At 41.1% G+C, this 24,569-nt stretch overlaps 1 protein-coding gene across 2 annotated transcripts in view; it reads left to right on the top strand.

Moving 5' to 3' along the window:
* Window positions 1-24,569, top strand: part of LOC308397130 (protein NLRC3-like) — a 41,017-nt gene that overhangs the window by 10,436 nt on the left and 6,012 nt on the right. For both annotated transcript variants that reach the window (XM_080882868.1, XM_080882867.1), the window contains 4 exons: window positions 2,415-2,588; window positions 2,813-2,986; window positions 10,966-11,139; window positions 20,497-20,670. In XM_080882868.1, the coding sequence (XP_080738994.1) occupies window positions 2,415-2,588; window positions 2,813-2,986; window positions 10,966-11,139; window positions 20,497-20,670 (696 nt within the window). The remainder of the gene's footprint in view (window positions 1-2,414; window positions 2,589-2,812; window positions 2,987-10,965; window positions 11,140-20,496; window positions 20,671-24,569) is intronic.

The following is a 24,569-nucleotide window of genomic DNA, read 5'->3' as shown; positions in this document are numbered from 1 at the left end:
GTAATATCACTGAGGCCCCTGAAGTAAATGCATGGCCAGAGAGAGCCATCCTTTTTCCCCACAAAAAAGAAGTTCCAACTTGAGATGACAATCGTTGGATTATGCCTGCACCGAGGGATTCCTTAATGTACTTTTCCATAGCCGCACACTCAGGTCTAAGCAGGTTATACAGCCAGCTAGAAGGCCGGGTGGAGCCAGAGAGTAGTTCTATGGTGCTGTCCTGTGGTTTGTGAGGTGGCAGTGAAAGCGCTTTACTTTTGCTAAATACTTCCTGAAGATCATGACATTTGGTGGGCACAGAGGAGAGATCTAAAACAGTCTCAGTGTTGGTTGATGGTTCCACAGGTTCCGGTGGACGGGCGGAAACAAGGCAATTTAAATGACAGAACAGACTCTAACTGATTACCCTCTGACCTGACCAGTCTAAGTGGGGGTTATGTAATTCTAGCCAAGGAAACCCGAGTATGAGTGGTTTGTGAGGTGCATGAAAAGCAAAAAAGGTAAGTGTTTTCTTGTGATTGCCAGGGGTGACAGGCTCTGTGCGCTGAGTTATGTGAGGGGACACTCGGTTATTTAATGACTTAGTGGGAATGGGCGGATTAAGGGGGCATAGAGGGATGTTTAACTGTCTCGCTAACTCAGACTCCATGAGGTTCTAATTGAACAAGAGCCTGAAAGGTCTGGTTAACTAGAACAGAGAGTTGGAGTTGCAATCTGGGTTTTTATGTTTGTGTGAGTATCCTCCACCCTTATCCCTGAACTTTCCAGTGGGCAGACCCTGGTGTGGAATCGAAAACAGACAGGTTCATCACGAGAAGCAAGCTGATCTTTCATGGTTTGATTTAATGACTGAAAAACATACAGCGGACGGTGGTTAGCACTGTTGCCGCACAGCAAGAAGGTCCTGAGCAAAAGTCTTTACAAACTCAACCAGGAAATCATCATGCGAGCAGAAAGAAAGAGGATGAGCAGATAGGTAAGCAAGAGAAACCCGCCAGCGTCCCAGGTTTCCAGAGAAGGTTCAGGTTCTAGGTACCTGAAATGGGATGTAATTCAATTCAATTTTATTTATATAGCGCCAAATCACAACAGTCACCTCAATGCGCTTTATATTGTACAGTAGATCGTACAGTAATAGATACAGAGAAAAACCCAACAATCATATGACCCCCTATGAGCAAACACTTTGGCGACAGTGGGAAGGAAAAACTCCCTTTTAACAGGAAGAAATTTTTGGTGTCAAAGTCAAAGCACAGATCCACCCAGTCTCTGTATTTCAGCTTATTTCCTTTATACACACATTTAACAGGAACAGTTTCAGACAGCTAGTGTTTACCTGACATTACCTGCGTACCTCACAGTTTGCAGGTAATGGGCATAATAATTACTGAACAGAGACATCCTGCTGTGAACTTTGTTGCTGTGGATCTAAAATGTAAAAATACATCTGAGAAGATTTCTAATCATGATTTTATGAGCCCCCAAAGTTTGATTCTGTTCATCTGGACGTAGCGCTCTCAGCGGGAGAAACATTTTGTCACTCATCAAGATGACTTCTTCAGGCTCAGCTGACTGCAGCTTTCCCCAATCTTATAAAGAGTACATCTGCATAATGACTCAAACCTAATGGTCAAGGAACTGACCTCCCAGCCTTATTGTTCCTTCAGTGGGCTGGTTTCAGTCATTATGCAAATGTACTTTTTATAGGGTTGGAAACCAGAAGTCAGCTGAGACTGACGAAGTCACCTGGATGAGTGACGGAATGTTTCTCCCACTGAAAGCGCTACGTCCAGATGAACAGAATCAACTTTTGGGATTTACTAACCTGGATGATTGAGCATGGATCAAGACGGGTTTTTATGAGGTTTACAGTTTCTTATAATTTCTAAACCAGAAGGTTGAGGAGATGGAGCTCATGATAACTGGCTACTGCCCTTCAGCGTGCTTTATGAAATCATCCAATCAAAATAAAGTTGGCCTTTAGGGAGAGCGGGGCTTTAAAGGGGAATCAGCCAAAGCAGCTTTTAGACAGAAAATGAAACGAGAGTCCAGGATGTGATACATTATTTATAACTACATTTACAGTAATCACACATATTAGAATTAATAAAGTGACCAGCAGTACTGCAGTAAGTGTAATACTGCAGTACTCACAGGCCTGTGCCAGCAGACACTGAACTACTGTCACTAAATCAACCTGGTCTTCACTGGTTTCCATTTACATACATTGGAATAATTGTGTTTAATTTGAAATATTTTTCTTCTGTTACACTTAAATTCTTGAACATTTTTTTATTTAATTGTGCATTGTAGTGTACTCATTTGTACACATTTGATTACTTAGATTCAACATATAAAGAGATTTTATTTGATAATAAATATTATTGTTTTGTTGTTCTTGTTATTTTTTTCAGGCTGAGCAGCTGTAACCTGTCAGAGAAAGTCTGTACAGATTTGTTGTCAGTGGTCAGCTCCCAGTCCTGTAGTCTGAGAGAGCTGGACTTGAGTACCGACAGCCTGAAGGCTTCAGCAGTAAAGCTTCTGTCTGCTGCAGTGGAGAGTCCACACGCCAAACTGAATATTCTGAGGTCTGACCGATTTGTATTCTTTTTTCTTTTGTTTGTTTTGTTTTGTTTTTAACTGAGAAAATAAATCCAGCAATTTAAACAGTAGAGGTAAACTTGATCAATTTACTGTTGTTTCGTACCACATCTGCTCAGCATAAAACAACAAGGATTCTTAAAATATAAGATTAGTTATTGTACCCTGATTACACTTTAACATCAGTCTTTGTTCATGTTTTCATTTTCAGACTCAACGTCTGTGAACTTCTAGCAGAAAACTGTGAAGCTGTGTCCTCAATGCTCAGCTCTCAGTCCTCTACTCTGACAGAGCTGGACCTGAGTATCAAAAATGTGCAGGATTCAGGAGTGAAGATTCTGTCTGCTGGACTACAAAGTTTAAACTGTAAACTAAATACTCTGAGGTCAGATCAATTGACATTTTGTTTTTTTTAAATGAACCAATTAAACATTTTATTCAAGGGTTCCGGTTCCGGCGCTCGTGGGGATGGACACCTAGTACGAGAGCTCTCGACTGAAACTTATTAAAACTGCCCCAAGTAAATTAATACACTATCTAAGTGCACATAAAGAGGAAAAAGGGGTTTAAATGATGTCCAGAAAGAACAAAATAGCTAAGAAGTTAACGTTTGAAAACGTGGAAGATGGCAATGTGCAGCTAACAGAAGGGGCTAACGTTAGCCCCTATAGGGCTAGCCGAGGCCACTCTCCCACTCCTAGCCGCGAGGATTCTGGGACAGAAGATGAGGTTGACCCAGCAAGTTTGACGCTGATACTGAAAGAACTGAGAGGCGTTGGGAAAGAGGTGAAAGAATTTCGAAAAGACACGAAAGCGCAACTGGTGGAAATAAGGGGTGAGTTGGATAAAGCCAATGCGCGGCTTAATGATGTGGAAACCAGGGTTGCAGAACACAAAGATAAGCTCCAGAACACAGACGAGATTTTGTCTGAGATACTAACAATGCAATTCAATGTTATTTATATAGCGCCAAATCACAACAAAAGTCACCTCAAGGCACTTCATAAATACAGAGAAAAACCCAACAATCACATGACCCCCTATGAACAAGCACTTTGGCGACAGTGGGAAGGAAAAACTCCCTTTTAACAGAAAGAAACCTCTGGCAGAACCAGGCTCATGGAGGGGCGGGGCCATTTGCTGTGATTGGTTGGAGTGAGAGAAGGAAGACAGGATAAAGACATGCTGTGGAAGAGAGACAGAGGTTAATAACACATATGATTCAATGCAGAGAGGTCTGTTAACACATAGTGAGTGAGAAAGGTGACTGGAAAGGAAAAACTCAATGCATCATGGGAATCCCCGGCAGCCTACGTCTATTGCAGCATAACTAAGGGAGGATTCAGGGTCACCTGGCCCAGCCCTAACTATATGCTTTAGCAAAAAGTAAAGTTTGAAGCTGATCTTCAAAGTAGAGAGGGCGTCTGTCTCCTGAACTCAAACTGGGAGCTGCTTCCACACCCAGTCCAACATAGCCAGGCTTTCTTTGCTGCTTTGACAAAACCTCAAATCCCAGTCAGAGATGATGAGCATCATCACAGTGATGATCATTTCTCTATTAACCCAGGCTTTCTGCTTCAGGATCTGTGCATGCTCAGAAAACAAGGAGACCTTTAAACATAATTTCACTAAATGGATGGATTGAGCTCAGCCTACAGATGAACTGGTGCCAGAGATCATAAAGAACATCAAACAGTCAAATTCAACACTTTTAATGGAAATATGAGATTAATCTTAAAAGTAGAGATAGTGTCTGTCTCCTGAATCCAAACTGGAAGCTGGTTCCACAGAAGAGGGGCCTGAAAACTGAAGGCTCTGCCTCCCATTCTACTTTCAAATACTCTAGGAACAACAAGTAGGCCTGCAGTGTGAGAGCGAAGTGCTCTAATGGGGTGATATGGTACTACAAGGTCATTAAGATAAGATTGGGCCTGATTATTTAAGATCTTGTATGTGAGGAGCAGGATTTTGAATTCAATTCTGGATTTAACAGGAAGCCAATGAAGGGAAGCCAATACAGGAGAAATCTGCTCTCTCTTTCTAGTCCCTGTCAGTACTCTTGCTGCAGCATTTTGGATTAACTGAAGGCTTTTCAGGGAGTTTTTTGGACATCCTGATAATAACGAATTACAATAGTCCAGCCTGGAAGTAATAAATGCATGAACTAGTTTTTCAGCGTCACTCTGAGACAGGATATTTCTAACTTTAGAGATGTTGCGCAAATGGAAGAAAGCATGCAGGAAAAGTTTCAAACAAAACTAACATCACTGGAGGCTTACTCGAGGAGGGAGTCGCTCAGACTGTACAGGGTGCCGGAGGGAGAAGAATCGGGAGCTCCATCTATGGCCCACTTTGTGGAGAAGCTACTCCGGGAGAATCTCGCCATCCCACCATCAACACCGTTACAAATTCAGAGAGCACACAGAGTGTTATCATTACTCCCTCCGGACGGCTCCCAACCCAGATCGATCCTGGTAAAATTCCTGTGCTTCACGGTTAAAGAAGAAGTGCTGAGGCTCGCTTGGCAAAAGAAAGGTTTTATGCTGAATTCCAGCAAGATCAACCTCGACCACGATTACCCCCCTGAGATCATGGCTATGAGGAAGGAGTATGCAGAGGCACGAAAGGTCCTAAAAGAGAAGAATGTACGGTTTAGGACCCTCTACTCAGCGCGCCTTAAGGTTTTTTTCGAAGAAGGAGTGAAAACCTACAACACGGTGGAGGAGGCAACGGCTGACCTGGCGAGTCGGGGCCTGCCGGTAAAGGTGATTACACCACCGGCAACCCCCAGAGAAAAACTACAAAGATGCCCGCTGTGGCGGGGAGTTGGTGGTCGGCGTCCGCGTCAGATCCGAGGAGCTGCGGGATATAGAGAGAAGCTGCAAGTATACAGACGTGAAGAGAACGAATTTAATGTTATGTATTAGCTATGGACAACATGGTGAAATATGGTTACTGTCGAGCTAAAATGGGTGGGGCTTCTCGTGCTGTGAGTGACGTCGCAGTGGAAAGCCCCCTAACTCAGGGGGTAATAAGGGGTTTCCCTTCAAGTTGTGAGGGTGTCAGTGGAAGTGCTCCACTGTCAGAAGCCAGCTTAGGAGCTTTCAAGCTCCAGTTATGTTCAAATGTTTTCAGTTCATTCCTAACTTTTTTCACTTGTTACTGTTTTAAGAGGGGGTTGCCTGCTGCTATTGAGTTTATGCGCTGTGGTAACTTAATATATCTTTATGGGAAGTGAGTCAGTGAAAGTAATCTCTTTTAATGTTAACGGGGTTCTGAACGTGATTAAGATGAATAAGATACTGTCCAAACTAAGGAAGGAGAAGGCCCAGATTGCATTACTTCAGGAGACACACATGAACCAAGTAGATCACTTGAGATTGAAAAGAAAGGGTTTTAAATATGTATTCTCCTCTTCCGTTAAGTCCAAACACAAGAGGGGTGTGGCTACACTTATCTCTGGTACACTTAACTATGAACATATCTAAGAACTCTGTGACGAGGAAGGCAGATTGGTTAGAATAACAGAATGGATAGAGGGGTCTGAAATCACAATTTTAAATGTTTATGCTCCCCCCGGGAGCGATTGGCTATTCTATAGGAATAGGTTTGATTTATTGGTGGATTCTCAGGGGATAGTTGTCTGTGGGGGGGTTTTAACTTTAGACTTGACCCTAAACTAGACTCCTCCTCCCCAACCAACAAGGTAACAGCACTTACTAGAAAAGTCAATTCCTATATGGTAGAGATGGGGATAATAGATGTATGGAGGGACCGCTACGCATCTACCAGAAATTTCACTCATTACTCTGGTTCCTTTAAAGTGTATGCAAGGCTGGACTACTTTTTTATGTTTAAAGTTGATAGGTTTAGGGTCAAAGACTGTGACATATTAACAAGAGATCTATCTGACCACAGTCCTATCTCTCTATCTTTGCAGGTGGCTAGGAAAAAATGTACCACACTGTGGAAATTGTTATCGCACCTTAATGATCCTGCCATAGTTTCCAAATTAAAGGTAGACATTAAAGAATTTCTAGATGTTAATGACACAGGAGAGGTATCTCCAGCTATTCTTTGGGATACGCTCAAAGCGGTAATGAGAGGTACATTAATTTCTATCGCCTCCCACTTAAAGAGAATCAAAGGGCAAAAATTAGCAGAACTACAGGCAAATTTAAAGTTGAAAGAATAGGAAGACATAAACACCGCAAATCCTACTCTGAAGCAGGATATCAGGAAAATACAGGATGAAATTAATGATATTTACACCCAGGAGGCCCAAAATAACTTAATTTTTTTGAGGCAAAAATACTATGAGACAGGAGGGAAATCTGCAAAATATCTGGCACATAAATAACGCAAACAACTAGAGGAAAGTACGATATACCAAATCAAGGACCCCAAGACTAATATTCTGGAATCAAAATTAGAAGACATTCAGAAATGTTTTGAGACCTTCTTTAGGGAGCTGTACTCACAGCCCAATGCTACGGAGGAGAATTGTACTGATGCCTTTCTTAGCTCTCTAGAATTACCTTCACTCCCGTCTCTCAAAAATGAGCTTCTAACACATCCCATTTTAGTGGAAGAAATTAATGCTTTTTCCAGATTAAAACCAGGTAAGGCAGTTGGGCCGGACGGGTTCAGTTCTCAGTGGTATCGCACCCTGAGGGCAGATCTAGTCCCCACATTGCTGAAGTCATTTAACTACATCCTACAGGAGGGAGAAATCCCACCCTCCTGGAGGGAGGCAACTATTTCAATTATCCCAAAAGAGGGGAAAGATAAACGAGAATGTGGAAACTATCGACCAATCAGTGTCCTTAACTTGGATTACAAACTATTTACTTCTATTCTTGCTCGTAGACTGGAGAAGTTTTTACCTGACCTCATCGATTTAGATCAGACTGGTTTCATTCACTATAGACAAACAACTGACAACATTAGGAGAATATTACACATCTCTACTAAAATTTACAGTAAATCGGGATAATGAGAAAATTAAGTACCTGGGAATATATTTGACTGCGGACCTCTCGCTGCTCTTTCAGGCAAACTACGAGCCAATATCTGCAAGTATAAAAGCTGATTTGCACAGATGGAATCTGGTCCCCTTTATGCGTCTCAGCTCCCGGGTAACCGCAATCAAGATGGACACGCTCCCCAGACTGCTTTATCTTTTTAGAAACTTGCCAATAGAAGTGAGCGATTACCAATTTATTGAGTGGGACAAATGGATCTCCAGATTTATCTGGCAGGGCCGAAAGCCAAGGATTAAATATGCTACCCTCCAGCTCCCCAAGGAAAAGGGAGGACTGGGTCTCCCCTGCCTCAGGAATTACTATTATGTCGCTCAAATAACCCCCCTCTTATATTGGTGTAACAAAACATACACGGCTAGGTGGAAGGAACTGGAGTCCAGCCTGTTGGACCGATTCCCCCTACAAGCTGTAATGGCAGATAAGGGTCTAATGTGCCGGCTGGAAAAGCTGGGGAACCCCTGGTTAACCCACACCCTCCAAGTTTGGCAGAAGGTAATCAACATCTGTGGGATACACAAAATGCTAAAAATCTTCAGGTGGGTTGCTTTCGACTCGGATTTTATTCCAAACAGACACGACTCTAACTTTGAAGCATGGATATCCTATGGCCTTACGACATTCCTCTCTCTTACTCATAGAAATATTGTGCTCAGATTTGAGGCCTTACGGGACGATCACAACCTGACAAAATACAACTTTCATAGAAACTTACAGCTGAGATCATATATTGATCATGAATGCAAACTGTCCGACTTCAATGATGCTGAGTCGCATTTTTTCCTCATCCTGAAAAATGCCACAACCATGACCCCTACTAAATCTATTTCTAAACTATACAAAGCCCTCTCTAGTGCCAGCAAGGATAATACTTTATACACTAAGGATAAATGGGAAAGGGAATCAGGGATTGCTATTTCTGTGGGGGAGTGGGAAAATGTTTTGTACTGCCAGTGGTCCACGTCCAGTTCTATGAGCTGGAAGGAACATGGCTGGAAGAATATTATTAGGTACTTCAAGACTCCATATCAGGAGAGGTACAAAGGGGCTTATATGCAATGCTGGAGACAATGCGGCTCGACTGTTGCTAACCATTTTCATGTCTTTTGGGACTGTCCCAAGTTAAAAAACGTTCAGGTCTCCTTAAGTGCAGTCTTTAACGTTCAAATACCTTTAGATTTTAAGGTTTTATACATGGGTTTGGTCCCCTTTCTGGAATGTAGGAGTGAGATTAAGTTAGTGCAATTACTCTTGGTGGCAAGTAAAAAAACAATTACTAGAAGATGGTTAAGCCTAGCCCAGCCTACCCTAGACGACTGGTTTGGGATCATTTTAGAGATATTTAGGATGGAAAAACTTACATATCTGTTAAGAAATCAAAAAGCCAAATTCTACCAAATTTGGAACAATTGGATCCAATTCATCACCCCCACGAGGGCTGACTTCACTTGATCTCACTATTACTTGGTTGTTTTTTGTTTGTTTGTTTTTTACATTTACTTCTATTACTATTGCTTGTTTATTTACTTATTTCTTCACAATGATTGCAGCATGGGCACCCCTCCCAGTTTGTGTTTATAGTTCCATGTAATGTGTTCTATATATCTCCTTTGGGAGAGCATGCGAGCAACTGTCCTAGTAATAGCTAGTGGAGGTTAATATGCACCCGCTGATCACTTTGTTTATCATTTGCTCTCCTGGACTTAATCTAAAACCTGGAAGGACTTTGTTCCCATGTTATTCATATACTGCTATGCAGATGGTTTTTTCTTGTCCAATCCAAATAAAGATATAATTAAAAACAAGCTTACCAAGTGTCAGACTCATAGATGAAACACAGAGCAGGGGCTGATGTTTTGAAATATTGTAGGGGGCGCTGTGGAGCCATTTTGCGCTATTCAAGGAAAATGATCACATGACAACAAAGCCTTCGTCCATTTGGAGGGGTGTGCTAAATCTAAAGCCTCTATAAACTTTCCAAGCCCCTCAAAGCCACTTCATCTTTCATGATGAACCGCGTTGCCACCAGGGTGCGCCGTTCAGTTTAAAGTCACAATTTTTGCACTGAAGCATCACAAGGGACTGATGGTGATATTCACCGCTTTTGAGGTGGCCACGATCAACCTGTGAAAATCAGTACAACAAAGTTAAAGCCATGACATTTCCTGTTGCCACTAGGTGGCGCTGTCCGTATTTCCGACAATGGGCACATCAATCTGTTCAGGGCGGGTCTGACATCATGCCTGTAAAGTCTGGTACTGATCAGACTGGATTTCATTGAGTTATACTAATTTGTTTCTTCATGGCGTGACATCAAAGTTCGCCATGCTGCTGGGGTCACACCCTTTCGCGAAAACTCACAGTTTTCACTGAAACCCAAGACCAACTCCTTAAGGCTTTCCTGGAGAAATTTGAGGCTGCAGATGTCACCCATCACTATACTGTACCCCAAAGTGTAAAACATGACATTTCCTGTTCCCACTAGGTGGCGCTGTCCTTGAGGTCAAATATGGCAGTTGAAATATGTTCAGGGGTGGAGCCTTATCATATGTGTTCACTTTGGTCAAGGTCAGAAAATGTATGACAAAATGAGAGGCAATAAGATTTTCATGGCGAGTCATCGAAATTCGCCATGGCGCCACGGCCTCATAGTATTGTGAAAACTCAAAAGCTCCGCAATTTAACATGGCACAAGGGTGTAGTTGACACTGTCCAAATTTGAAGTTTATAGGACCAAATCCCAAGGAGGAGTTCGTTAAAGTTCGAGGCATGGAAATGGCAAAATTAGAGCCAAAATGTCACCTTCTCTTCCAAATGGCGGACTTCCTGTTGGGTTTGCGTCAATGGGCCCACAGACTTTTTTGTTCGTCTTGGCATGATACACATGTGTGCCAAATTTCATACATGTAGCTCAAACGATGTGGTCGTAGGGCTGCATTTAACAAGGCATAGGTGGCGCTGTAGAGCCATTTCCCAGTGCTCATATGTAAAACCATTAAAATACAAAATTTTTCACCAGACCTGGCATGTGTGCAAAATTTCATGAGTTTTTGAGCATGTTTAGGCCCTCAAAAAGGCCCTTGTTTGGGGTGAATAATAATAATAATAATAATAATAATAATAATAATAATAATAAGAAACGGAGCAGATACAATAGGGCCTTCGCACTCTCGGTGCTCGGGCCCTAAAAAAACATTTTATTCAAGTTCATCCATATGATGTTGTATCTTAGTATGTTAAGGTTTCATCAAAAATAAAAAGATGCCATGTAATATAATAACAAACTTTACATAAGTATTATAGATTATCTTTTGTTTTTCAGACTGGGTGGCTGTAACCTGTCAGAGAGAAGCTGTGAAGCTCTGTGCTCAGTCCTCAGCTCCCAGTCCTCCAGTCTGAGAGAGCTGGACCTGAGTAACTCTGACCTGCAGGATTCAGGAGTGAAGCTTCTGTCTGCTGGACTAAAGAGTTCACAGTGTGCAGTGGAAACTCTCAGGTCAGGATTCAAACGTTAACACATATGATCATTTAAAATGTGAATTATATTATTGATTGACTTATCTATAGAGCTTTTAGCTAAACTTATATTTATATTTGAGTGGATTATTAGACTGAATTACTGTGTAAAATTTGTCACAGTCATACGATTTTGTTTATTTATTTATTTTTTTAATTCATGTACTGGCCATTTTACATAAATTTGGCTAATCTTCTACAATATATACATTTGATTTCGTTAGGAACAAAATGTTCAAATTACATATTTTGCTGGATATTGGGTATTAATGAAATTATTATGTCTTTAATGACACCACATTTCCATATGTAGGAGGTTACTGGTGGTATTGTTTCAGTGTCTGAGTTTTCCTTGCAAAGAAACATCTGGAATTTAACAATACATATTTTAAAGCTGTTTTCTCCAAAGGGATTTGTATTAGTGATGGTAAATTTGATTCTTTTTACCGAATCGAGTTTAAATGAGTCACTCACCAAAATGAATCGGGTTTTTTAAGTCATTTGAGTCTCTGAGTCAGTTGCCCAGAGAGTGCCAAAAATGTACTTTTTCTCTCAAACTTAATTTGTTTTTATTTTCATGTAAATCCTACTGCTACGATGAGTGACTGAAAAATAAAAACAACTATTTTATAGAGCAAAAAAGAATAAGATTTCTAAATTGGACATTTATTTTTGTTTATGTTATTAGTATTTCCTCTTTATCATCTTTGCACAAAAACAAAGTGTAGACTGAATGTTATATTGCATCAGTCAGACTATCAGGCTTCATCTCAGATGAAGGAGTGACTCTTCCGTGGTAACAAACTGTGAGTTTCAGCAGCTGAGAGGCAGGAGGGAAGGGTGAGTGAGTGGTCTTGATGCATTCTCAGTCTAGACTAGACTAGAAAGAGGGGCGCTGCTCTTGTGGCGACCAGCAGGTTGTCTCTCTCTGTCAGTGTCAGTGTTTTAACTTATTTTATTTCATTCTTTTATTCCTTTATATATATATTTTTTTGCCTGAGGAAATTCTATAGCATCGGCTTGTGCTTTGTGGAACTTCTTTTAACGAAGATGGGTTTTTTATTTCGCATGATTTTATTGGCAATCCTGACGGTTGTTTGGAGTCATTCCTTTACCATCAATAATCCTGGCTAATGTGCAGTCTCTGAGGAGTAAATTGGATGAACTGCATTTGAATGTCGCACACTTGCGTGGCTACAGGGATACATGTCTAATGGCATTCACAGAGACTTGGCTCAAGGACTCTGACCCTGATTGTTCTCTGGAACTAAATGGCTTCGGGTTTCCCATACGTTTGGATCGAGACCCCGGAGCTACCCAGAAATCTCAAGGAGGAGTGTGTTTGTATATAAATCAGAAATGGTGTAAAAATGTGACCGTTCGTAGACAAGTGTGTCTGCCTGACATTGAGCTCCTCTCTGTGTCTTTGAGGCCGTTTTATCTGCCGAGGGAATTCCCACAGATCAACGTCACCATTGTTTACATCCACCCTAAAGCGAATCCTAAGAATGCGACTGACACCATCTCCATTTTTTTCCTAATAACAAACCATGGTCTTCAAAAGGTCTTATGAGGCTGAGTCATGAAAGGAAAAAAGCTTTTATTGAAGGGAATATCTTGAAAGTTAGAGAAATTAGGAAGGAGATCAGATCAGAAATTAAAAAAGCCAAAGTAAAATACAAGGATAAGGTAGAGGCGGAGATGGGTAGCAATAACTTAAGGGTGGCCTGGGCAGGCATGAAACACATGACTGGTCACTGTTACAGTGACTGTAATAAGATAAGTCTTCCTGGTTTTAGTTCAGACTCTCAGTTAGCAAGTAGAGAAGCTTATAGACCCTCTACAATTTGCATACAGGCCTCGTAGACGTGTTGATGATGCAGTGGTCACTCTGTTGAACTTCCTTTATCGCCATCTTGATGGCGCCAAAGCTCATGCTCGGCTCTTATTTATTGATTTTTCTCCAGCTTTTAATACTATCCAGCCACATCTTTTAGCTGATAAACTTCTTAACCAGTTTACACTTGATCTTAATCTCGTTGGTTGGGTTTTAAACTTTTTAACTGACAGATCTCAGTGTGTGAGAGTGAACGGCTGTTTTTCCAAACAGCTGAACTCTTCCACTGGCTCACCGCAAGGTTGTTGTCTCTCTCCTCTACTGTATATTTTGTACACTAATGACTGTCGCAGTACACAGGCCAACAGGCATTTCATTAAATATGCAGATGACACAGTCATTGTAAGCCTCCTTCATGGTGAAGAGGATTCCCATGGGCCTGTTGTGGATGAGTTTGTTTCGTGGTGTGATCAGTCCTTCTTAAAGATCAACACACTGGAAACCAAGGACATGGTTATTGACTTCAGGGAGACATCCCCTCATCCTGCGCTAACAGTGGTAAATGTGCAGCCATTGAACTGGTGGACAGTTATAAGTATTTGGGGGTTGTTCTTGATAAAGCTCTGTGCTTTGAGTCACATCTTGCTGCTACAGTGAAAAAGGTTCAACAAAGACTTTTTAAGGAGGTTGAGAGGTTTTAATGTTTCATCTGCAATGATGACTCGTTTTTTATAAAAGTTTTATTGAATCTGTTTTAACTTTCTGTATCATTGCTTGGTACGGTAATATGTCTCTGAATAATAAGACCAGACTTAACAACCTGGTTAAAGTGGCTGGTAAGATTTCAGGGTGGTCTCAGGTCCAGCTTGTGGACTTTTATAACAGGCATGTGCTGAGGAAGGCGACCTCTGTCATGTTGTGTTCAGATCATCCTCTCTTTAATGATTTTCAACTGCTTCCATCAGGTCGTCGTTATAAAGTGCCTGCAGTGAAGACAAAGAGACATAGATTGTCTTTTGTACCTACTGCTATTATCATAGTTAATAACACTGAACCATATGTGTTGTTGCCATTGCACATTGTACTTTTTTGATGAAAAATCTAGGTTGTTTTCTCAGGCTTATATTATATTATATTATTTTGGAGTGTGTATGTGATGTGTTGGTTGCCTGTTTGTTTGTTTGTACGGACATACTGCAAATCAATTTCCCGTTAGGGACAATAAAGTTACCAATAACCAATAATCATCCAGGTAAGTAAATCTCCAAAAGTTGATTCTGTTCATCTGGACGTGGCGTTTTGTGGGAGAAATGTTTCATCATCATCCAGGTGACTTCTTCAATCTCGGCTGACTGCAGGTTTCAATCTTATAAACAGTACATTTGCATAATGACTGAAACCAGCCCACTGAAGGAACAATGGGCTGGGAGGTCAGTTCCTTAATCATAATTATGCAAATTCTCATGACCATTGATCAACAACCACTGATCAAAGCCCACTGATCAAAGCCCACTGATCAATGGCCATGAGAACCATTCACAGAGAGTTGGGGAATGGCTGCAATCACAGCATTTTAATCATTCTTTTAAAGGCTGTAGATTGGAGCCATTGCTCTAACAGTGTACAAATGTAACAGGGCTTGGTGCTGATGCTAACAGTGCTAGCTGCTTCAGCCTTTATTTACACATTATAAGCACATTTCGCTTATTTTAAACAGTATATAAAACAGCTAGTACTGCTGGGACTTTATATTTTCACAAGCTAACATGAGCCAATCAGTGAGATGTCTAGCCATGACAGTTGTATGTTGCTGTGAGAAGAGTCGGGCTACATACAGTGATGATAGTGTTAGCCATGTTAGCATTTAGCTTCTGTGTTTACACTTCTTGTTTATTGCTAGCTGCTCTGTTTAGTTGCTTTAGGGTTTCTTAGTTTACTTTTCCTGCATTATTTTGGTAGTTATCGTGCTTGGTGTCATAAGTTCAGTTTGACTTCCTCCCCTGACATTGTCTACATTAGTTTCAGCTGTGGAAGGATTTATTGAGTGTTTTCTATTTCTTCCATTTGAACAATAGTGGTGCACTCTATGCTTGTAGCTGCTGTGTGCTACGTTCTTCTGTCAAACAAGATGGCGCCTGTGTTTGGCTTTGCCGCCGCTGCAGCTTGCTGGAGGCAACAATGTAGTTTTTCACTGTCGTCAATCATTTTTTGTAATGTCATTTTTGCTCTTTTGAGTTCTGACTTAATTTCTGCTGCTTTAAATTATGATTGGGAGATACTGTTAACCCTTTAAGGCCGGTCAGAGTGGGAACGCTCAGTTTTGCGTAACTATTTTTAAATGCCTGTAGATCGGCAACCACACAAGCTAGTGCAATAATTTTTATTTTTCCATGTGAAACCGGAGTTGTACTTACATCTTATGTATCCAGCTTATCCTAGGTCACCGTTTCCTTCCACACATAGCTTTGCAAAAGTTGCATGAAAAGCACTTGCAGCAACAAAAAAGTAATATTCCAGAAACACGCTTTGCCAATCCGATCAGATGTTCATAGCACTTCCTACGTTGGAATAGATGTCAGCCCAAACTATCGTATGTCCGCCATTACCTGCCCGAAACCTGAAGTGATGTCGTTTTTGCGAAAATTCTAGTTGTTTGTTTGTTTGTTTTTTTTACCTTGAAGCCTACACTGGTGTTTTTAAAAGTCATGTTTGAGTTTACCCTTTCAGTATAGTTTCTGGGAGGCTTAGAACTCAAATTACACAGTTGGAAATAGTTTATTTTGATGCACTGAAGTTTTTCTTGCAAATTCACATGGTAGTATTTATTTTAGTTTTTCATGCAGTATATACAATTTGGTGTATCTCAAAAATACAACTATGGATACACTCAAATTACATTTCCTGGGGTTGGAAACTATTTTGTGCAACTTTTTTAGTTCTTCCGTTTTGAGGGATAAACCTCTTAAATTTCTCCAACTACAAATATATGTAAAAATACAAAACAAAACAATTTTCAATTTGTTCTAGTTTATTGCACTTTTTGCTGTATATGTATATATGTATATGTAGTTACTATGGACTGAATGCATACATATTATTAAAATTTGGGCTATAACGGTTGTATTGATGTATAGCAACTTGAACTGCTCCCCAAAATGGCACTACAGCAGTGGTTCCCAAACTTTTTTTGCTGGGCCCCCCTTTGTTTTACACGAAAAACGTTCGCCTCCCCCCCGGCGCGTGAACAGCACGCACACGCACTAACACATCCTCCAACCACACACGCCCATATTTTGCTCCATTGCGGTTTATTTCACACCTCAAACATTTAGTAAACAATTAAGCAAATACAAGTAATCTGCAATAAATTACAGGTAGTAAGAAAATAAACTACTAAATCTTTTACGCTACGTCCGCACCTACACTGGTATTTTTGAAAACGCAGCTGTTTCATCCAAACAGTGTTTCAAATCACCAAAAACTGAGATTTTTTTAAAACTCCTTTTTTGCGGACGAGGAATACAGAGTTCATCTGGCAACGTCAAAGGTTGCGCCTTTTTTCACGTCACGTTATTGTTTATGTGAGATGAATTGCAGAATGGCAGACAGAGACAAAATACTGTTACTCTGAGTATCTGCAGGTTTCACACGCAGTTACTGTCCCTCCATTTACAAAGGCGTCACGGGTAGTTGTTTTTTCTTCTTCTGTAATACTAATCAACATTGCTGTCATTTTCAAAAAATGCCTCTCTGTGCAAAATGGGTTCAAAAACATAAACAGCTGTGGGATCCTGTTTGTCTGTGATTTGAATCGAGGGAACAAATCGTGGCAGGATCAGCCTGATGTTATTTGTATCCCGCTGTAACTTTACTCTATAAAGAGCAAACATCTCCAACATGTCAGGAGTAGTTAGTCACTACAACAAGTGTTTGTGAACTAAAAATCAAGAATGTGGGATCCTGTTTGTCCGTGATTTGAATCGAGGGAACAAATCGTGGCAGGATCAGCCTGATGTTATTTGTATCCCGCTGTAACTTTACTGTATAAAGAGCAAACATCTCCAAAATGTCAGGAGTAGTTAGTCACTACAACAAGTGTTTGTGAACTAAAAATTAAGAATGTGGGATCCTGTTTGTCCATGATTGGAAGAGCCCAGCGCTGCTCCCGACGCAGGGACCTACCTCAGCACCTGTGCAGGTGAAGCCAAAGGGCAGATTTGCTTCACCATATTTTCTAGTCTTTGGCTTAGAATGAAGTTGGTTTGGAAACATATTCAGCGATGCTTCATCTCCTGCTTTGCGTTTCTGTGGGCGCCGTGCTAGCAGTGTCCAAGCGTTTTGTTCCCCTCCCTTTTCATACCGCGCCCCCCCTGCCATGGCTCTGCGCCCCCCCTAGGGGGCGGGCACCACAGTTTGGGAAGGTCTGCACTACAGCATGTAAAAATCTAAAGATAAGCTCTGGCAGACTTGGTTCTATGGTAGGTCTTAAAGGGTTTAACATCAAAGATTCAGTGGAGAGCTACTGTAACAGCTGAACAGAAAAACTCTTCCTCCCCTGGTGTGCTACTCTTCACAACCTGCAGGACTTTCACCTTCAAGAGATGGAAAAGGGGAACGAGGGCCGACGTCCAGGTGAAACTGAGAAGCTACCAGAGGCTAGCTTCTTGGCTGTGGGGAGAATCCTGGTGCCTGCGTCCACTTCCTCTCCTGACATTTAGTTAATATGTTACGCCGGTGACTGGGACCTGGGCTCTGTGGCTCAGAAGCAGTTTTTCTCACGGTGTGTCCGTCAAACGTTCACTGTTTTTATTGATAACAGCTATGTCTGCTCATCGATCATTGCTTCCCCCAGCTCTGGAGTCGCTGCCCTGCCCAGCAGGTCCACAGGTCTGCATTGTCTTTATTTCAAGTGCCGCTGCAGTCAGCTGTTGATTTTGCAGATCGACCGTCATCAACTCGGTTGGCCACGCTTAACGTATGCTCCATAACAAACAAATCATTTATTCTAAGCGATCTCTTTATTAAAGAGTCTCTAGATTTCATGTGTCTGACTGAGACGTGGCAGCAAAATAAGAATTATGTCCAATGTTCCCTCTAATGTTTCATGTGTCTGAGCGAACACACAAACTCCCTGAGCGGTCCCTTGGATCACTGGATCACGTTGTCATTAACGTGGCTTCACTCTACATCAACCAAAACACCGGTGTCGGCACATGAGGACGCTGTCATAGCCCGTCAGCGACGTTGATTAGCTGCGTATATACGAATGTGAATCATTGGCTGGACTATGGGATAAGGCGGCATCGTTCTAAATACTGGAGCAGCCAGTCACTGACTAACACTGCAAAGCAGAATTGTTAACGTATTTATTTTAATTTCAATTCAGGTTAGTATTTAGTATTTAGTATTTATTTATTTATTGTCATTGTCAAGAACAATGAAATTGCGTTTGGGGCTTCCATACAACCCCAAAAAAAAGAAGAAAATAATAAATACCCCTTAAAACCCAAGTGTACATATTTAACCCAGTGTGACTCCAATGCAATAAGACAATCCTTAGCAACAACATGAGAACATGACAAGTAATGTTCGTAGAAAATCAGACAAAGACCTGAGAAACATGACAAAGTACAACAATGCAACCCATTCAATATTATTGTACTGTGAGATATGATATCAGATATGATAGTTATCTATTTAAGAAGGAGGGGGGGGCAGGAGGGGGAAGAGAATAAAGATATGATGCACCAATGCAGACCAGTTCATTGCTATTAAGAAGTTGGATATGGTTATTGTCCGTGAGAGGGGGGCAGAGAGTTCAGGAGCCTCACAGCCTGTTAGATATCTTTTTGTGCGCAATGCAGATACTCTGTGTGCAGAGAGCGTGTCAGCGGATTGCGCCCGTGCGCAGCTTAGAGGGAACATTGATTATGTCCACTTGAATGAAATCTGCCCGGCTGGCTGGTCCGTCATCTGAACTCCGCGTCTTTTAGGACGTGGTGGAGGACTCGCTGTTGTTTACCAGGACAGATTCACATGCAGTCTGATGACCTCGGACTCCTTTTCTGCATTTGAGTCACAGATGATGGTCAGTTCTCTAAAAACCAGTTATTGTATTTTATTCTACCTGATGGGGTCTTTCTAACTGAATTTAATGACCTTCTGACATCCATCATTTCATTGGAGAAGGTTGGGAGATTTGAGCCGTCATATTGATGAAGCATCCTGTAACACTGCTGCTGAGCTCATCACTGTCACTGAGTCTTTTAACTTTAGGCAGCATGTTTCTGGCCCCACACATACAAAGGGTCACACACTGGATCTTGTTTTCTCCCTGGGTTTAAATATACATGATGTATGTGTGGAGGATGTCCATGTGAGTGACCATAGCTGCATATTTTTTAACTTGTTATTTTACTTGGATCCTTCATCTCCTAAACTGATGATCCAAAGGCGGATTATAAACCAAGATGCTGCTGGAAGGTTCTCTGCCATGTTTGACCCTCGCATGGCTCGTAGTGACCTCGACTCACGTATTTTATCCTTTAATGATCAATGCAAGTTGTTGGAAAGCCCACTGATAACATGTTTACATGGCTAAAATGTTATGGCTCATTCATTGATAGTATTTTCGCCATAGAAATTGTTATGTCCTATATTGTTGAACCCACCATGTCTATGCTGATGCTCTTTGAACGCACCACATACGTACTCGAGGCCATGCAGTGGCTGCTAGTCTGTGTTCTCAGTATTTTTATGTGTCAGTTCCAGTTTTAGAGCTCTAAAGTGCAGCTATCGTGTTAGGAATATGTTAGGAATAGACAGGAACACTGAGCACACTGAGGTCAAATCTTTATTTAGGGCGACCGTGGCTCAGGGGGTTGGGAATCGCATCTGTAACCGGAAGGTCACCGGTTCGATCCCTGGGCTCTCTGTCCTGGTCGTTGTGTCCTTGGGCTTTACCCTACTTGCCTACTGGTGTTGGCCAGAGGGGCCGATGGCGCGATATGGCAGCCTCGCTTCTGTCAGTCTGCCCCAGGGCAGCTGTGGCTACAACCGTAGCTGCCTCCACCAGTGTATGAATGTGAGAGTGACTGAATAGTGGCATTGTAAAGCGCTTTGGGTGCCTTGAAAAGCGCTATATAAATCCAATCCATTATTATTATTATTATTTTACCACTCGCTGCATTCTTGATGTTCATGTTCTTCTCTTTCCCCTCACCCTGCAACCAGTCATGGTAGATGCTCCTCCTGGAGCCTGTTTTCACTGGGAGGATCTTTGTGTCAAAGGGAGTTCTTCTTCCCACCATCACCAAGTGCTGCTCACAGTGGAGGCGGTTACCTTACACTGTTAAACAGCTTCAGATGACTGTTGTTGTCTGTTGGGTATTGTCACTTATAAATAAAGTTACATTGAATGGATGTATGGATGGATAGATGTTATTGTGACAAAGAGAAAACGATTGTTGACAGATAGATTGTTGTTTTGTGTGTCTGCAGTCTGTCAGGCTGTCTGATCACAGAGGAAGGCTGTACTTCTCTGGCCTCAGCTCTGACCTCCAACCCCTCCCATCTGAGACAGCTGGACCTGAGCTACAATCATCCAGGTGATTCAGGAATAAAGCTGCTGTCGGCTGGACTGAAGGATCCAGGCTGGAGACTGGACACTCTCAGGTATGGAGAGAATGTCTGATAGAGGAGGAAGAGCTGGAAACATTTCCTGTGTCCTTCACTCACTTCCTGTTTGTTTCCTGCAGATGAGACATGAACAATCACACATGCAGGAATATTTTCAGGGACAGACACACTAGTCTAGCTGGATAGTTCATGGATATTTATGTAGGGGTCTCCAAGGAGTCTGGTTGCAGGAACATTTAGGTCACAGGTGTACCTGAGATAGATACCAGTGTACCTAATAAAGTGTCAGCCATGTGTATGTTTCCCATGCTGTATGTCCACAGTGACAGAAGGATGAAACAAGGCTGTGAATCATTTCAGTCTGTGTTTGTGACAAAGAGGCAGACAGGAGCAGCTAACATTTGGAAATGGAAGCTTAAATAATGACAAACTCTACATTCACAGCTGAATTAACAATAAATTTGTTCTCAAGTGCACATTTAGCAGGTAATGCTATTACTGTTTTCCCTTGCTTTCTACAACTTGAGCAGCTATTGCTAAGTAGGCCACTTTGCTCTGCTAAGGATTTATGTGACCATGATGAAAACTCTGATAAGCTAATGCTGCTAAGCTAATACTGTTTATGGGCCCTGTTAGAATCAATATTTCATTCTCATTCTGTTGTTTGAGAACAATATTAACGTTTCACATCATTATAACACAAGAGAAAAGGGTATTAGCGTTAGCTACTAATGCTATTCACCTCAAATTAGCTTTAGCTGCTAATGGTAGCCTACTTAGCAATAACTGCTCACTAATATAATGCTAATTCACATCAAATTAGCATTAGCTGCTCAAGTTGTTATAAGGAAAGAGAAAACGGTATTAGCATTAGCTGCTAATAATTGTTCACCCCTAATTAGAGTTAGCCCCTAATGGCAGCCTACTTAGCATTAACTCCTGACGTCGTTGTAATGCAGGGGAAAAGAGTTACCATTATCGGATAATGCTAATTCACATCAAATTAACATTAGTTAACAACGGTAGACTTCGTATCATTAGCTGCTGTCATTCTTACAAAGCAAACAGTATGAGCATTAGCTGTTAATGCTTTCTCATCTAACATTAGAATTGGCCACTAATGGCGTATTGTTAAAAAGTAAAAAAACACATTGTTAGCATAAGCGGATGATGCTAATTCACCTAAATTAGCATTAGCTAATGATGGCTACATACCTAGCATTAGCTACTGATATTGATATAAATCAAGAAAATATGGTATTAGCATTAGCTTTTAATGCTTTTTCATCTAAAATTAGAATTAGCCACTAATGGCGTGCTATTTAGCATTACCTCTTCACATCGCAGGGGAAAAGTTAAAATTAAATTAAAAAAAATGTTCAGATTAGCTACTCATATTGTTAAAAAGTAAGAAAAAACATTGTTAGCATAAGCGGATAATGCTAATTCACCTCAAATTAGTATTAGCTAATAACGGCAACCTACTTAGCATTAGCTGGTCACATTGTTATAATGCAAGAAAATATGGTATTAGCATTAGCTGCTAATTCCTAAATACCTAAAATTAGCATTACCTGTAATGGAAGTCTACTTAGCATTAACTCCTCACTAATGTAATGCTAATTCACATCAAATTAGCTTTAGTATTAGCTGCTAGCACCAGCCTACCCAGCACTAGCTGCTCACATTGTTAAAAGGGAAGAGAAAACGATATTAGCATTAGCTGGTAATAATTATTCACCCCTAATTAGAATTAGCTGCTAATGGCAGCATACTTAGCATTAACTCCTCACATCGTTATAATGCAAATGAGGCTAACTTACATTAAATTAGACTGCTGTTATTAGCTAATGCTATTTAGCAGTAGCTGCTCACATTGTTATAAAGCAAAGGAAAACGATATGAGCATTAGGTTCTAATGCGTATTTGCCTTTAATTAGACGTAGGTGCTAATGGCGACCTACTCAGCATTAGCAGCTCAGATGTTGTATTGCTAGGGAAAAGAGTGTTAGCATTAGCCGTTCACATTGTTATAAAGTTAAGGGAAATAGTGTTAGCATTAGCTACTCACATTGTTAAAAAGTAAGTGTTAGCATTAGTGCATAATGCTAATTCACATCCAATTAGCATTAGTTAATAACGGCAGCCTATTTAGCATTAGCAGATAATGTTGAATTTGGCCCACTGGAAAAGTTAAGAACTCAAGATTTAGGAGTGTTTCTCGATAGCTCTTTCTCATTTGAGAAACAAATAAATGTTGTTATTAAAACCAGCTGTAAGCTTTATATTGTTGATTGTCATTTCCCATATGGAAAAGATATATAAATCTTATAAAGTTTGTATCTGTCTTGTGTGAAACTTGTATGAAAAGCATACAAGAGTGAAAACAGATATAAGATCCCTTGAAAAATTATATAATGAAACTTGTATGTTTTCGATACTTACTAAAACAATATATGAAAGTAATGAAAAAGTGGCCACTTTCGTGAGTATGACTTTCATCATATAAGTTTTTAGTCTTTTCCATATGGGATATGCTTAAAAATATTTACTCATACATGCTTAGTTTTATAATCGATTGGATGATGATAGAGGTTCGATCCTTAGTAGTCTGTAAAGACTCTGTGTGCCTTCCAGAGTGCTCTGGAAGGCACACACCACTTGGGGCCATGAGAGAGGTCGTACCCTCTCTTACTGATTTATGGTGTAGGACAGGGGTCTCAAACTCAATTTAGCTGGGGGCCGCTGCAGGCAGAGTCTGGGTGAGGCTGGGCCGCATTAGGTTTTCCACAAGAAAGACATGGTTAAAAAATTCCAATCTTCTCAAATCTCTTTATTTTTATTTTTTAACACAAAATATGAAAAATAAATAAACAAATTAAGAATTAATAAGAAAATAAATCAATCTGTAAAACATAAATAAAATAATAATAAGATGTTTTTAGTCAGTGAACTTGTGTGTTTTTCTCAGTCTTCTATATCTGCTGTGTTTAGATTGAAATGTCTGTATTAACAGTTCTATAACCTTCTTCTGAACATGAATGGAACACTGGAGAAAATGAACTGTTCTTCTGAACATGGCTTCTCTTGCCTACTCCTTGCTGCTAGAGACCTGGCAGCGTTTCCTCTCGCATAGCCGAGCCAGATGTGGCCGGAGGGAGGAAGCAGTTGCGACCCTCAGTATGTCTTGATGATGATCATCCGTAAGTCCTGACCTGTACTTGGACTTATTGAAGTTCAAAGTGGAGAAGAGCTTTTGGCACAAGTATGTGCTACCAAAAAGGCACATGGTCCGCTTGAACATTCGGGAAAGCCGAGGGAAACTAGGGCTCAAGTCTCTCAAAAATTGTCCAAGCTTCTCTGCTTTTCCACTCACCTCCCTGAACTTTGCTTTGAGTTCAGAGTTGCACTGCAGCTCAATGAGCTCCATTTGAAGCACAGAAGGGGCATCTTGCACATCAAAGGAGAAGGGGTCCGCAAAAATGTGAAAGGTGGCTCTGTGTGTCTTGAAGTCAGCAAATCTGTGATCAAATTCCTCCTGTAGCCTCAAAATGACATCAACATACTCGTCAGCACTGAATGGTGTGCCTGCATCCACGAGTGCCTTGCATGCTGGGAAATGGCAAAGGTTTGTCTGAGAGAGCTGAGCTTTCCAGAGCGCCAGTTTTGTGGAGAATGCTCTCACGTTGTCATAGGCAGCACTGACAAGTTGCCCCTGGCCTTGTAACGTCTTGTTCAGTACATTAAGCTCATGTGTCATATCAACAAGAAAAGCTGAGTCCATGAGCCATTTGGGATGAGTTAGCACAGGAACACTAACTCCATCCTTCTCCATGAAGGCTTCACTTCTGCTCTCAACTCAAAAAGTCTCTTTAATACATTTCCCCTGCTGAGCCAACGTACCTCAGTGAAGTCGAGCACATCCCCATATTCTG

This window comes from Rhamphochromis sp. 'chilingali' (assembly GCF_963969265.1).
Source record: "Rhamphochromis sp. 'chilingali' genome assembly, chromosome: 1".
Taxonomy (NCBI): Eukaryota; Metazoa; Chordata; class Actinopteri; order Cichliformes; family Cichlidae; genus Rhamphochromis; species Rhamphochromis sp. 'chilingali'.
The sequence above is the reverse complement of the archived record's forward strand: the minus strand, read 5'-3'. Positions and strand labels throughout refer to the sequence as shown.